The following is a 14,484-nucleotide window of genomic DNA, read 5'->3' on the forward strand; positions in this document are numbered from 1 at the left end:
GTTTCCCAAAGTCACACTGTTTCTGGAACTCTACACATCCACACTACAGAAGAGAGGGTCTTTTGTTGGTGTTACCCAGACCTCATGGCTCAATAATATATGCTACCAGTGTGGTTACCTGCTGAACTACATGTTCTGAAAGATGGCCAAGCATTTACCTGGCACACACCAGAAGAGGAACAATGCAGTTTGAGATTATAAAATTATGTTAAATTACAATACTTGGAATGTGTAAATAAACAAAAAGAGTTGTGCCAACAATTAAGGAAACTCAGCCCATGCTCAGATTTCTTAAGTAGTGGTACAATATTAAAGGTAACAGAGCAGACTCACTAGATCTCACTAGATCTTTGTGAAAGAGACCACTGTTTATGTTAGATTGTAATGGTAATAAAGTAAGTCAGACTGCAAAAATGCTGACCTGTTACAGTTTCCAGAATTAGGAATCTGCACTCACTCCCCACAGGAACTCAGGTGCTTAGCTGTGCCAGGAAGGGCCAGCTCCCCAGTAAATCAAAAATAGAAGAAGGCTCCAGGCACGCAGGGGTTCCATCAGACAGATTTATTGTAGGAAACAGACAACAACGTTTCGACCTCACGATGAGGTCTTTATCAACTTGATAAAGACCTCATCGTGAGGTCGAAACGTTGTTGTCTGTTTCCTACAATAAATCTGTCTGATGGAACCCCTGCGTGCCTGGAGCCTTCTTCTATTTTTGACCTGTTACAGTTTGACTGTTCTACACCATTTTATAGTGAGAAGAAGATGGATTAAATGTTTAAGACCCATTTCTCTGCCGCAGCTATCACCCATTGCTAGGAAATCCTTGGAGGCCCCACTGGAGCTTAGTTAAAATACTAGAGCTGTCAAACACTTAAAGATAAAATCTGTAAAGATGCCCCTAGACACACCTCTAACCACAACCGTTAGAATCAAAGTGTCTACAATATGTAAAAACTATATGTGTCCTGGAAAACATGGCTGACGTAGTCACTCTACAACAAACACTGGGCAGATTTGGGAAAACATTTTTAAAAACACAATCAGAACATATGCCTAAGATTAGAACAGCACATAATTAGAGAAACTGTTTTTGTGTAATGCTATTGCAATTTTCTGTAGCAGAATGACACACGATACCTTTTAATTGCTTCAGTGTTGTTTAGCATTGCTGTGGGAGTTTGGAAGACACGGGAATTTTGGTGTTTTTCCAAAATAAGCAGATGCAACTGAAATTAGTAAACAGGGTTATAAAAACACACCAAATCATTGGGTTCTTTCATAAATAACATAATGGCATGCATTTATTATAAATCAGTGCTTCCCCAGAATGATCACTACGTTAAATTATTGTGTGAACAAAGCTGTTTATTTTGTAAACATGGTTTGCATAGTGTAGAGTGTTTTTAATTTGGTTTTGGGTTAAATGGGCTTAAGAAATACAAAAAATGTTAAAATGCATTTATGTAAATAAATACATTAAACTCATGCCAGCTTTATTGTCTCTTCATTTTAAGTTGGCACATTATTTTAGCACCTGATTATGTAAAGAAGAAACCTTTATTTGGGAACCAAGATAATAGATTTGGTGCCAAGGAAAGTAGGGCAGAAATGAAATGTCGGTAAAGTATTTGGTTTGGCTTTTCTTAGTACTGAAACAAGAAAAAACATAGTACCTAACTGGGATCGTTATACAACCAATGCTACGCAAAAGAGCTTTTTTAACCCCTTAAGGTGTAACTCAGAAAACACCAGTGGGTGTGTAACAAATCAATCATAAAACACTGTTGGTGATGTTTAGTATGCAAAAATGCAGCAATCTCCAGAATGATACCCCAACTCGCCAATCCAAAGTAAACAGTCAAAAATAAAGATGCACAAAATATAGTGGATAAAAACGATAGTGTATTATGTAAAACAGATGGGGAATATAAAATGTGTATAATGCACTCACAAAATTAGAAGCACCATGTATGCATGTAGAGAGGTCTTTAAAATATTTTCTTCTTAATATCTAAACGTGTTAAGAAAAAAACAGCACGCCAATGGTACAGTACCCAGAATCAATGAAGTAAAAATAATTTAGATACACTCAGAAAAATGTTCTGATAATAGGAGCCCAACTGTAGCCCCACCAAGGAAAACTGCACATTAAAGCACTTTAAAATGCATTCATTATACATGTAGGATACCCACAAACATGGTTATATTAATTGTGCCAGTCTTGGCTATATGAAGCAGTCAAAAAAAAGAACTCTCATTGTTATAAATGGGAGAGTGTTCTGGACATGCATACAGGGGTCTTATTAGAATCCCTGGAGCACCTAAGTGAGCTAGTGAAAGAGCAGAATGGGGGGAGTATACCCCTTGTGCGCGGTGGTAAGCAGGAGATCTCTTAGGCCAAATACATCTCCCGCAAGCCAAGCTGCTGGGGGAGGGGGGCAGTTGCATCCCTCTACACATTTGCATTTGGGAAAAGGTGTTAGTTTAAAGGGGACACTGAGCTATGACATGCCTTACAGTTCATTGATGATGTCTGAAGTGTCCCTGCAACAAACATTAAAAAGGCTTTAGGCGGTAGCGCATAATACTAAATCAGAGCAGCAACAGCGACCCCCTTTGCCAACCCTTCCGTGCCAAGTGTATCTGTTCTCATCTGTCTGTTAAACTAAATCTTATTATATCCACTACTACAGAATTTGTTACAACTTTATTAATAAATAAATGTCCTTTCTCACTTTTATTCCAGGTCTTAGAATACGGCTGTTCAATTTCTCGCTCAAGCTTCTCAGCTGTATGCTGTATATTGTGAGAGTCCTCCTTGATCAACCCTCTGATGGCGATGGATGGTAATTTATTTTACTGCTGCAGTGGCCTAATATAGCAAACCATATCCATTTATTGGCAGGGAATATTTTACAGTTAGGTAGATCTCTAGGTATAATTCTCTAGATTGTAAGCTTGTTTGAGGAGGGCCTTACCCCTTGTTTTGCGCTTACTATGGTTAAAGGAAGGATATTGCTTAAACTTTTAAGTAACTTATTAATAGCTTGAATATAATTGAATGAAATCTTTTAAAAAATAATCAAGTACTATGTTTGCAATAATAATGATTTAATAATGTAGCATAGTGTAATATATACTTATAGGCAGATTTTGTGCTATTGCTATATATTTTATGATTTTTAGGACTATATAACACTGTGATACACCCATAGCCACTAACCAAAAAGTAGGGAACGGACTAACGTTTATACCTGTAAACTTAAAAGTAAAAGATTATGTCTTTACAGTTACACAGTAAAAAGTAAAGATTATAACTCGATGAAATGATAGCAAAAACAATGTATCACACAATTGCTACAATGTCGTTGCTCGTTGCTACTTTTTGTTTAGTTGCCATGCACTGACCTACACAAATGTGTAGCTTGCATTCTAGAAATAAGCACTTACATTTGTGATATCTCTCATGCTAAATGGCAAGAGATCAAAAAAAGTAATGGTGAGTTACTCTCATTTTGTTAAAGAATTCCAGCTTTGTCATGACCATCTGTACCTCCCACCATTCAGATCTTTAAGCCAGTGACTTTTACATCCTTCTACCCCATTACCCTCAGACTTCCAACAGAAGTTCACAAGAACAGGGCTCTACTCACAGTCTTGTTGTTCATTCTTTTGCATGCCAGACAGCAATTAACATCACCAACATCACCCACATCAATTAAACAACGAGGCATCAATGACTTGGCCATGACTTTAAAATAAACAAGATACATTAATTAACAGATTCAGCATTAGAAAATTATTCAGGGTGAAATTGGTTTCTTGACAACTTTCTAATTTAGCAATTTGTGCTGCGGCCCAGTTATGTACACAACATTTAATATTGCTGTAATCATTCTAGTCACAAGATAATATTAACCATTCAGTCCTAATCTATTGCATTATTTTTTACCCTATTGCAGATAACAATATATGTCATCTGAAGACTCTTTTCAATGTCATTGAGAGCTAATAGGCTGTAGATGCACACTGGCATTATCAGTTGAGCATTAGCCTGGTGCTAATAAAGTGATCTTCTCTCGCTGTTTCTGTGATGAGGATCATTTGCTTTGGCTAGCAAATAATAGAGGTTTTAAGTTAAGATCCCTTTTACCATTCTAGATGAAAATTGCATTGCTCACTGAGACTATTGCTGACCAGCTAGCTGTCTGGAAGAAGCCAGAGTTGGTCACCCTGAGAAAACAGCTTCTCAAAATGGATTTCTTTTGAAGAAGCCAACATTGCTTTTAAAGTTTACTGAAATTTAGCATTTTGTTTCCTGAAGCAGATGCATACAAAGAGCATCGCAGTTCACTAAGGAAGTGGTACAGCCTTCCAGCAAAAGTGGGAAAGGTCATTATAGCAAGAGGATTAAAACATGTATGGGAGAGGCATAAGGCTATCCTAAATATAAAGCAAGACCTAGGAGCAAATAAGGTTTATGTTTTTTTCTACTAGATGCACTGAAAGGTCCTTATCTGTGGTCAAATTCTATATTTCTACATTTCCAATCCTGCTATAAAAATCAGAGGGTGAAAATAGTGGTTATAAATGACGCTGATATGACAATCGGCCCATGTGAACAGGATTTTAATATGGTTGCCCATAAACCCATTTAATGTAATAGACATCCCTGGAAAACATAATGGTTGCAGACCACTACTCTAGGGCTTATTTCTTTACATATTTTCAATTATTTGTTGAATGTTATGATGTATTTTACTATGTTAATATTGCACAACCCCTTTTCACAAAAGGAAACATCCAATATTTTGATCACATAGGAGTCATTAGTTTCCCAATGGCAGCGGGAAAGCTTCATTCATAAAGGCATATCTCATCTGCTGCATGTACTTTAAACTGGGGCCATTGCCAAATTTACTGAGTGATATGTTGTAAACTACCTGGAAATACAGGGAAAACTAATTGAAGTGTATCTTGTCGTGAGATGATTAAATAGGAAAGAGATATAGAGATACACTGAAAGCAGCAGAGTACAATGGCAGTTCTGGGATGACATCATTTGCAGCAGTATTGTGTTGTCACACACAATAAACCTTGAAAACTATTGATGTCATTAAACAATGCTAGATATATTTCACTGTGCTTCCTCAAATCCACCACATTAACACAAATTCTATATTTTACCAATTAAATGAGTTTGACTTAGCAAGGCGACAATTGTTCCATGAGTGTGTTTGGGGAATCGGACTACATAGGAACAATTTCTAAATAAATACATTTACATTTGTTGTGCAGTGTCCAATGATAGACCCTCAAATTTAAGTCAAATGTTGGACCAAATAAAACACACCAAAAAAAGAAACATGATTTTGATTAATACCCTAAGAATGTGATAGCTGTAAAACTATTAGTAATTAATGTAACACATTTCACTGTTTTTCTAGGTCTCATATATTATGGGTACAGAGAAGCTTACCCCTGTGGGGGTTGCAGGTAAGACGCATATAACCATTTTTCATTCAATATTCTATACTTTGTGCCAATAAAGCTAATTTTCTTAGTTATTCATTTCTTTACATATGTCATACAATCCCAATTGGCTTCATAAACAGCGATTCAGGTCAGGAAAGACTGTACATTTTTGTTATTGTTAATCGGCCACACTATGAGATAATTTACATGTATGAATATATTTAATTCTATATATGATGATACAAAATGTGAATTATGAAATCAGCTGAATTAACCTGTGTTTAAGACATGTATTATAGATATAAGGTATTCTTATGTAATAAAAAGGACCATTTCATTGTTGATATGGTGATAGGACCACTATAACACATCGGGGGTAGGGACTCAGATACAGAAACTGAACAGTGAAGAGGACAATCCTGTGAGCTGGCTAGGACAAAATGATGAGTTAGCCGGGTCTGCAACAAAATCAACTGGAAAGCACCAAGCCAAATCAGCAGACAAGATCATTTAGTTCAATGGAGGTCACCTGGGTCAGCAACATGAATCAACTGAACAGCACCAAGCCAAATCAGCAGAAGATAACAAGAACAGACAGAGTCAGAAACCAAGAAAGTGAACAAAGTACTCATAGGAACAAGTTACTCCAAAAAATGGCAAAGAAGAAATACCATGCTGCACTGCAACATGACCATGCTTTGCGAAAGCCTTGTCCAAACTTTCCCCACAAAATTGAAAGCATAGCAGTGTCCAAAATGTCTTAAGAAGTAAAATTTGGAAGAAACCAAATGAAATGAGAAAATGTTAAGACACAAGGTTTCGTTGAACCTACTAAAGGAACCATATACAATAGAGACACTTTATATACGGTAACTGTGCTTTTTAATCAGTTGGTTACCCCATGGGGCTCCTCTGATAGACTCAAACAAAACCTACTTAATTTCAGATCGTAGTGATATTTGATGCAACACAGTTACATCAGAGGGTAAATACAAAAGGCATTATACATACTGTATAATATTGGGGGTAATAAGTTGGAGAAATAAAACAATAATTTAAAGCAAAGTGGATAAAGTGTGGTTTAGAAAAATATAGATTAAAATAAATGGCAGTATAGATCAGGACTCTATTTTACCCAAAGCAGATGGTTTGTGCTATCATTGGCCCCAAAGAGCTTGTCTGTGCCTTTTTTGCCCCTTGCCTACCCCCCTCAAACATGCTCACACACTTATATATACACATTTATGCTCATGCTCACTTATACATACACATTCATGCTCACACACTTATATAAAGACAGGACCGGTCCAGGTCACAAGGGCCCTTTCTGAACAATTTCGAACGGTAGAAGGAGACAGGAAGTGGTTGCAGGGGTCGCCATGGGCCTCCTAGAGGCACAAGCCCTGACCCAGTTATGACCCCTGTGACCCCACTAGTTATGCCACTGTTTACACTTAAGATATGATATTCAAATATCTTGGCCTGTTTGTTGTCCTTAAGGGCTGGAAAAATTAAAAATACGTTAATAAAAAAATCATCACACAACCCATAGAATGATAATTAAGTCATACATGACTCGGCCAAACAAAAGTTAGTAGCCTGACTATTATGTACCTGTAGACTGGATGATTTCATTTTGAAGAGTTATTTTGCCATCTAGTTGTTAAATGTTTATTAAATATAAAACATTATTTTGCAGATAACATTGTGAAAATGCCAGCAGTACAAATTGCAGAACATTGCTGATGCATGTAGCTTGATGCTGATGAATTCAGTGGAATTAATGTAGTGTGGAAGGAGAGGGGGTTAAGTAACGGAATGTTTAAAAATAAAGAAAAATTAAAGTGTTTAGTTCGCAACTTGTCTTTCTTCATTCATAGTGCACCTGCTAATGGTTCAATGCAATGACTGCAGTCAGTGTTTGCGGGAGAAAAGGGAATATTTTTACAAATAATTTGAATAATTCAGGGCAGGGGATATTACAGGGAAAATAATGGTAAATTATTTCTAAATTTTCGTTCCCTTTTGGTTCGGAAGGAATTTCGAGTGCTGTTTCCAATTGGAAACAAAATCTGTTGTCACTCATCCTCATCATCTCACACTATCAATCTCTCTCTCTCTCTCTCTCTCTCTCTCTCTCTCTGGCACTCTCATTCACTATCTCTCACAATCTCCTCTCTGCTGATTGCTATATATATATATATATATGTTCTAATAGATGGAGTAGGCGTGGTTAATTTTATAGCACCGGGTTATACTCAATATTACTAATTATGTAGGCTTTCAGTCTAAATTGAACAATTATCTTGTCTCTGATGTTTACCTTTCAGGTTACAGTGGCACTGATCAGCCTTTTTGAAACAATTCTGCTTAGTTACCTCAGCTATAAGGTAGGTTTAAGCAACATATAGTATGTCTTATATTTATACTTGATTTAAAAGTCTTCTATAGCCCTGATTTTAAGATATGAGTGATCTGTTGCTTCCCGATGTCTTCCTCGACTTACGGAGCTGCACCCTGTGACTTTCAAGTTGTTTTGTCACTGCCTGAGTGAACGCAGTTTCCTAGTATGGCTAATCCCTTTTTCAATTTACACTGTGCTCACACGTCTAGTTATTCTTAAAGCAGCACTGTTGGAGTGTGAGGCTGGATAGGCAGAAGTGGATTAGGTGCGCACCAAAAATCCATTATTTGTTATTATCGCAATACATAACATTAGCAAAATAAAAATAGGTCCATTTACGTGGTCGGACAATTCTCCAGTTATGGATTCGAAAACATAGTTACATAGTACATAAGTCTATCAAGTTCAACCCTTCTACCTAACCTTCCTATTCTTGATCCAAAAGAAGGCAAAACCCCCCTAATTCAGCTACTTCCAATTCTGCCATCGGGGGGGGGGATCCTTCTTGACTCCAAAAGGGCAATCAGATTTCTCCTTGGATCAAGAAGCTCTAAAATATTAATTCTATTTATAGCCCTGTATGTCATGCCTTTCTAAAAAAATATCCAGACCCCTTTTGAAGGCATCTAATGTATTTGAAAACACCACCTCCCTAGGCAGTGAATTCCATACCTTTATTGTCCTTACTGTAAAGAATCCCTTCCTTTGTTGTCTATGAAATCTCCCCTCTTCCTGTCTCAGAGGGTGACCTCTTGTTCTTAGTACATTTCTGTTTATGAACAGGTCACTGAAGAGCTCTTTATATTGGCCCTGCATATATTTATATAATGTTTTCATATCCCCTCTAAGACACTATTTTTCCAGTGTATTTAATTTTAACTTTTTTAGTCTCTCTTCATAACTAGTAGCCCTCCTTTGCACCTTTGCTAATTCCATAATGTCCTTTTTAAGGACCGGTGCCCAGAATTGTACTGCATATTCAAGGTGAGGTCTTACCAGAGACCTGTAAAGAGGCAAGATGATATCCTCCTCCCGTGAATCAATACCTCTTTTTATGCATGCCAAAACCTTGCAGCTGCTTGCTGGCATTGTGCACTGTTGGCAAATTTGTTGTCTACCATTTTTCCTAAATCCTTCTCATTGGTAGTTTTCCCCAAGTATATTCTATTCATAGTATAGGTTGCATTTTTATTATTTTTACCATAATGCATAACTTTGCATTTATCTATGTTAAACCTCATCTGCCACTTGCACGCCCAGTCCCCAACTCTGTCTAAATCTTCCTGCAAAGAAGAAACATCCAGATTAGTCTGAATTACCCTGCCTAATTTTGTGTCATCAGCAAAAACTGTGACATGGCTCTCAATCCAGCCTGGGAGATCATTTATAAATAAATTAAAAAGAAGTGGACCCAGGTTAGACCTCTGAGGACCCAGGACAGACCCCTGAAAACAGACTCACAATATGTTAATGGGAGCAACTGGAGATTGAATGAATGGTTACTTAAACTGATGCTAAACCAAATTTGTTCAGAACTATATAGAACATGATGATAATGGCAAAGTTTCTGCCACAACCCTTTGGTGTGTTTTAACATGCGCATTAAGAGGCCATTTTAACCAGATGGGCACTTTTGCAGATATTCAGTTTTAATTAATAAACTAAAATTATGAAAACTTTATCTAAATTAATGGGCTAATTATAATTTATCGTGGATAAGTAGACTCAACATAATTAATACTTATATTATACCAAAACTTACCTATTTGAACAATCCTCCTGATAGTACCATATAATACTCTGCAACAGTTTCAATGTTTATTTTTGAAATGTATTTGGAAGAAAAAGAGAATATCTCGGCTATTGAACAAGTGAAAATGTAAGTATGGGGGTTTATCTATCCAACATGTAATAAAAATTGATTTGTTTAATATTTATATTGAAAAAAAAAGAAAGAAAAAAACATGATTAGAAATGTAAATGGAAAGTGCTAAGTACAAAACTCCACCCTCTGTTCGCTTGACAATTAATAAAAATGTTGCCCTGTGGAAGCACCCTGTATGTCCTAACATTTCAATTAGGGACACTTTCTTAGACGGTATAATAAGCAGTGTCTTACTAGAGCTGAAAAGCAACCCTGGTACTTCAGCGGTACTCTCCGGTTTTATACTGTTGTAGCTGATGGCCGCTTAAATCCAGCCCACAGCCACACAATAAAGGATCCAATCTGCTGCTTTAGCAGCTACCACACTGCTGCTTTAGTGGTAGTAAAGGTAATTGTGTCCCCCCATGGTCATTTGCCTAGTTTTATTTATATAAGTGTATTTACAAATATATTTCTCACTGTTTATAAGCATATTATTGGCATTTTTATATATAGCCATCAAACACACATTACAGGACCTCACCTATATCACCAAATATAGTATAATAAATTACAGAATTTGCTTGATTATAAAGTGACCCTAATTATAAGACGACCTCCTCAAAATTTGAATATTAATTTAGGAAGAAACCTGTCCCCCAGTTATGCACACCTGACCCCAGTTATAAACATCTAACCCAGGCTTGCCACTCTGCCCCCCTGATTTGCCACTCTGCCCCCCTAGACATATTAATTCATCCCAGACTTCCCCCCAGTGCTCCAGGCTAACTGGTGTCTAGTGGGGGCATCCAGTGGATAAAAAAAAAACGTCTTATATTCAAGCAAATACGGTAGCTTATCTGTTATCAGGATATAACGGATTCTTTTGTGTAGTTTAAGAAAAAAGGACCACGCATTGCATTTACAAAATTACTTTACTCTCAAAAGGAATGAAACTTCTGGGCTAAATATTGCCTTCTAAACTGGGTTTTGTTTATTATGCTGTATATGCTCAAATATAGGACAAGGTTTTTTTCACAGCAAATAGAGGTCTAACTATAAGACTAAGATCCAGATCGTCGCAGCGCTGCAGGGGACCTGAATCCTTCTCTCTGACAGCCGGTGGGGTTTCTATGATGGAGTGCTGGCGTGACATGACCTTCCAGCTCATTGTCCACTGGCAGCCAGAGAGAATGATCCGGGTCCCCTTCAGCGCTGCAGCGGATCCTCCTTTCTGGCAGCCGAAGAACGTTGCGCAATGCGCACAGACCACCTCCGCTGTACTGCCTGATACTCCCCCAGGGCTTTTATGGTGGAGCACCGGAAGGTCACGTTGGTGCTCCATCATTGAAGCCCTGGTATATTTAGTTTGAGGAGGCCAAGCCAACTTAATACCTCTAAGTAGACAGCATACCAACAGGTGTTGACCCACCAGGATTCCATTAACTGGAATGTGAGCCGCTGATATAGCAGATGTGGCAAGTTCAAGGAACGGAAAGATTTTCCCAGAGAAAACCTATGGGGCAAGAAGTTCAAAATGGAGGAGACAGGTGCCGTAAAGGGTTCCCCAATGGATCCCGCAAAAGACCGGTGACCGGCGGGAGAAGTAATGGATCCCTGGATCTAATAGGTCGGGGGAACCAAGTATGGCTCTGCCATAATGGTGTGACAAGAAGGATGGACACTACCTGTCACCGAACCTGGTGAACAACTCTCGGAATCATGGCAAACGCATACACACTCTGGAGAGGCCAAGGCTGAAGAAACATGTCCATGACCACGCAATTCGGATTGGGAGCCAACTGAAGAAGACAGGGAGTCGACAGTGTGACCAGGCGGCGAACAGGTCCAGTACCAAACGTCCTTGTAGACGATCCGAGAAAACTGTCTCGTGAAGGGTCCAATCGCTGGCGAGAGAACCAATCCAGCGTCAGACTGATCTCACCCGGGAGATACGCCGCCTGAATTGTGATCTTGCTTTGAAAGCAAAACTGGAAAATATCCTTGGTCACTTCCGAAAGAGTTTTGGAGCGGGCCCTGCTAAATTAGTTGATGTACTGAACTGCAGATACGTTGTCCATACGAAGTAGAATGCAACAATTCGATGATTTGTGAAGCCGCGAATGGCGAATGAGCCCGCTATCAATTCCAAACAGTTGATGTGAAGGCCATTCTCTCTGAACATGATGCGCCCCGTCCCCCTTCAGTGCCCTTGTCGAATAACGCCTGAATCTCTGCATCTACCAGTTGTTGATCTAGCGATAACACCATGGGTGGGGGTCTGACCCATTGAACTGGTTCTGTGAAAAAATCTATAACATACCTTTGTACTGTGTGAAGGACCCATGAATCTGAGGTAAGAATTTGCTAGGCCCAGGGAAACCAAGCAATTGACCCTTTCTCGATTCTCTTCTGGGGATCTCTGCCCGACCTGGCCATAAATACCCCAACAGCATTATCAAAAATCGGTGTAGCCAATACCTTGTCTGGGTGGTTAGGTATGGAGCATTCCGCCTTCAGTCTCCTGTGGACCTCCTTGTCCAAAGCTTACTGACCCCAGAAGTGCACGTACTGAGCCAGATGATTAGGGAGTGGCCACTCAGAAGATTGAGGATGACGCATGGCTGCTGTCCAGCAAATTATCCCTTTCTGCTAGAAATAAATCCTAATTCAGCAAGATCCCACAAAATCACAAAGAGGGGTTCACCCCAGTTGCACAGTGGTGTTCACCCCTGAAATAGGAACAACATCTATGCAACAAGGTTTTTTTAATTTAATTTTTTTATTGTCTGCAGAATAAAGGGTTCAACCTGTATCATGCCTCTTGACGTGTAACATGAGCAGCATGTATAACCTGAGGTACACCTCAGCGGGAGAAAAAATAAACTTAAACAAATTTATACCAAATTTGAGCTGCAGGGTTCATCCTTGTCAGCTCTGTAAAAAATTTAAACAAAAAACTTCACATATCCTAAAGAATAAAAATGTGCTTCCTGGTAGGAGTGTAGAAGTACCCACTAGCCCCAGAAAAGAAAAAAAAAATTAAAACAAAAGCAAAAAAAACATCCACAGTAATAACGAAACGGCACGGACACCAACAAAATGACTGCTGGACTATCGTGTCCGGCGACTTAAGAAAAAGAAAAAAATGCCTGCCGAGAGTTCCCGCACTCCTGCGAGACTTCCCAGCAAGCCGGCGGCAAAGAAGAAACCGGCAAAACGGAAACATAACGTAAAGTAAGGAATAGCAAATGTAAAACAGAGGCATAAAACCAAAACCAAATAAAGATAAGTAATATAAAAAAGGACACAACGATAAAAGAAGAAAAAAAAACTAAATAATTATATGTATATAAATATATATATATATATTTATTTATATATATATATATATATATATATATATATATATATATATATATATATATATTATATATGAATTTAATACTCAAAAACACAGGGCTGCGGAAGCCCAATATTCGGACCTGTGCTGTGTTGGGAATGTTTTTTATTGGTTTAAAGTTTTACTTGTTCAGTGCTGCTGTTTGGAGTTAGTAAAGAAAGATAAGCAAAATATAAAGCCTTCTGTCATGTAGTAAAATTAGTGTCAAATGGCTGAACGGCATTTGTCCAAAAACTCCTAGAGAAATACCCTGGGTTGTCTGCTTTTTAGAAATATATACTCTGATAGAGGGTATTTTGAACTGATGGGATACTAAGCGGTCACAAATTAGAAAATGTTGAGGTTGAAAAGTGTAATGGACAAATTCTGGTTTTGTCCTGTAACATCTAAAAAGCATGAAAAATCTGTACGGTTTTTACTGTGGGGTATTTGTGTAATCTGGAGTCGTAGTGAACATGTGTTATTGGACTCTGCAGATGCACATAATGTATTAAAATACATTACTTCTAATGACGGGAAATCTTCAATCTAAAATCTTGGAAATTGTGAAAAGCCTTCCCAGATGATTAGAAACTGTTACAGCTACAAATTAATGTAAAAGTCACTGTTGGTGTAATGGTCAGGTGTCCCAGGTGTCTGTCTCTTCTCTCTCTCTCTCCTCTCTCTCTCTTAATTATTGATGCTAAACTAATGTTATCTGAAAAGAGTCCAATTCGTTCTTGAAAAAGGCAATATATAATTTAATATAAATGGGAATGTTGGTTGAACAGGTAGAAAAAATGGTTTTAATAGGTTTACATAGGTAGGAGATGTTATTGCAGTGCCTAATAGCTGTTACCAGAAATGATGACACTAATATCATTGAATTCTTTACTTTTAAGTTGTATTTGTTCCGTTATCTTTCTTGTTATCTCTCCTCAGGGAAACATATGGGAGCAGATTTTGAGAATACCATTTATATTAGAAATGATCAACACAGTACCATTCATAATAACAGTAAGTATCTAGCTATACAAATACAATACATCACTCATAGTTTTGTGTCATCTGCAAAAATGAAGACATTGCCTCCAGTAAGTCATTGTTAAACAAGTATAAAATAATCGGCCCAAGGACACAACTTGAGGCACTTCACGTAAGACTTTTTTTTCCAATACATGCCTTATTTACAACCATCCTCATTAATCTGTCTTCCAACCAGCTCCCTGTCTGAGTACAAATACCGTATTTGCTTGATTATAAGACGAGGTTTTTTTCAGAGCAAATGCTCTGAAAAATACCCCTTGTCTTATAATCGGGGTTGTCTTATAATCAGACCTCAAAGTCTGACTATG

At 38.0% G+C, this 14,484-nt stretch overlaps 1 protein-coding gene across 1 annotated transcript in view; it reads left to right on the forward strand.

Moving 5' to 3' along the window:
• KCNT2 (potassium sodium-activated channel subfamily T member 2) overlaps positions 1-14,484 on the forward strand; it is a 154,232-nt gene that overhangs the window by 75,884 nt on the left and 63,864 nt on the right. The window contains exons 3-6 of the mRNA XM_053470391.1: positions 2,751-2,850; positions 5,452-5,500; positions 7,810-7,869; positions 14,072-14,146. Of these exons, the coding sequence (XP_053326366.1) occupies positions 2,751-2,850; positions 5,452-5,500; positions 7,810-7,869; positions 14,072-14,146 (284 nt within the window). The remainder of the gene's footprint in view (positions 1-2,750; positions 2,851-5,451; positions 5,501-7,809; positions 7,870-14,071; positions 14,147-14,484) is intronic.

The sequence above is a fragment of the Spea bombifrons genome, chromosome 6 (genome assembly GCF_027358695.1).
Source record: "Spea bombifrons isolate aSpeBom1 chromosome 6, aSpeBom1.2.pri, whole genome shotgun sequence".
NCBI classification, from domain to species: domain Eukaryota; kingdom Metazoa; phylum Chordata; class Amphibia; order Anura; family Pelobatidae; genus Spea; species Spea bombifrons.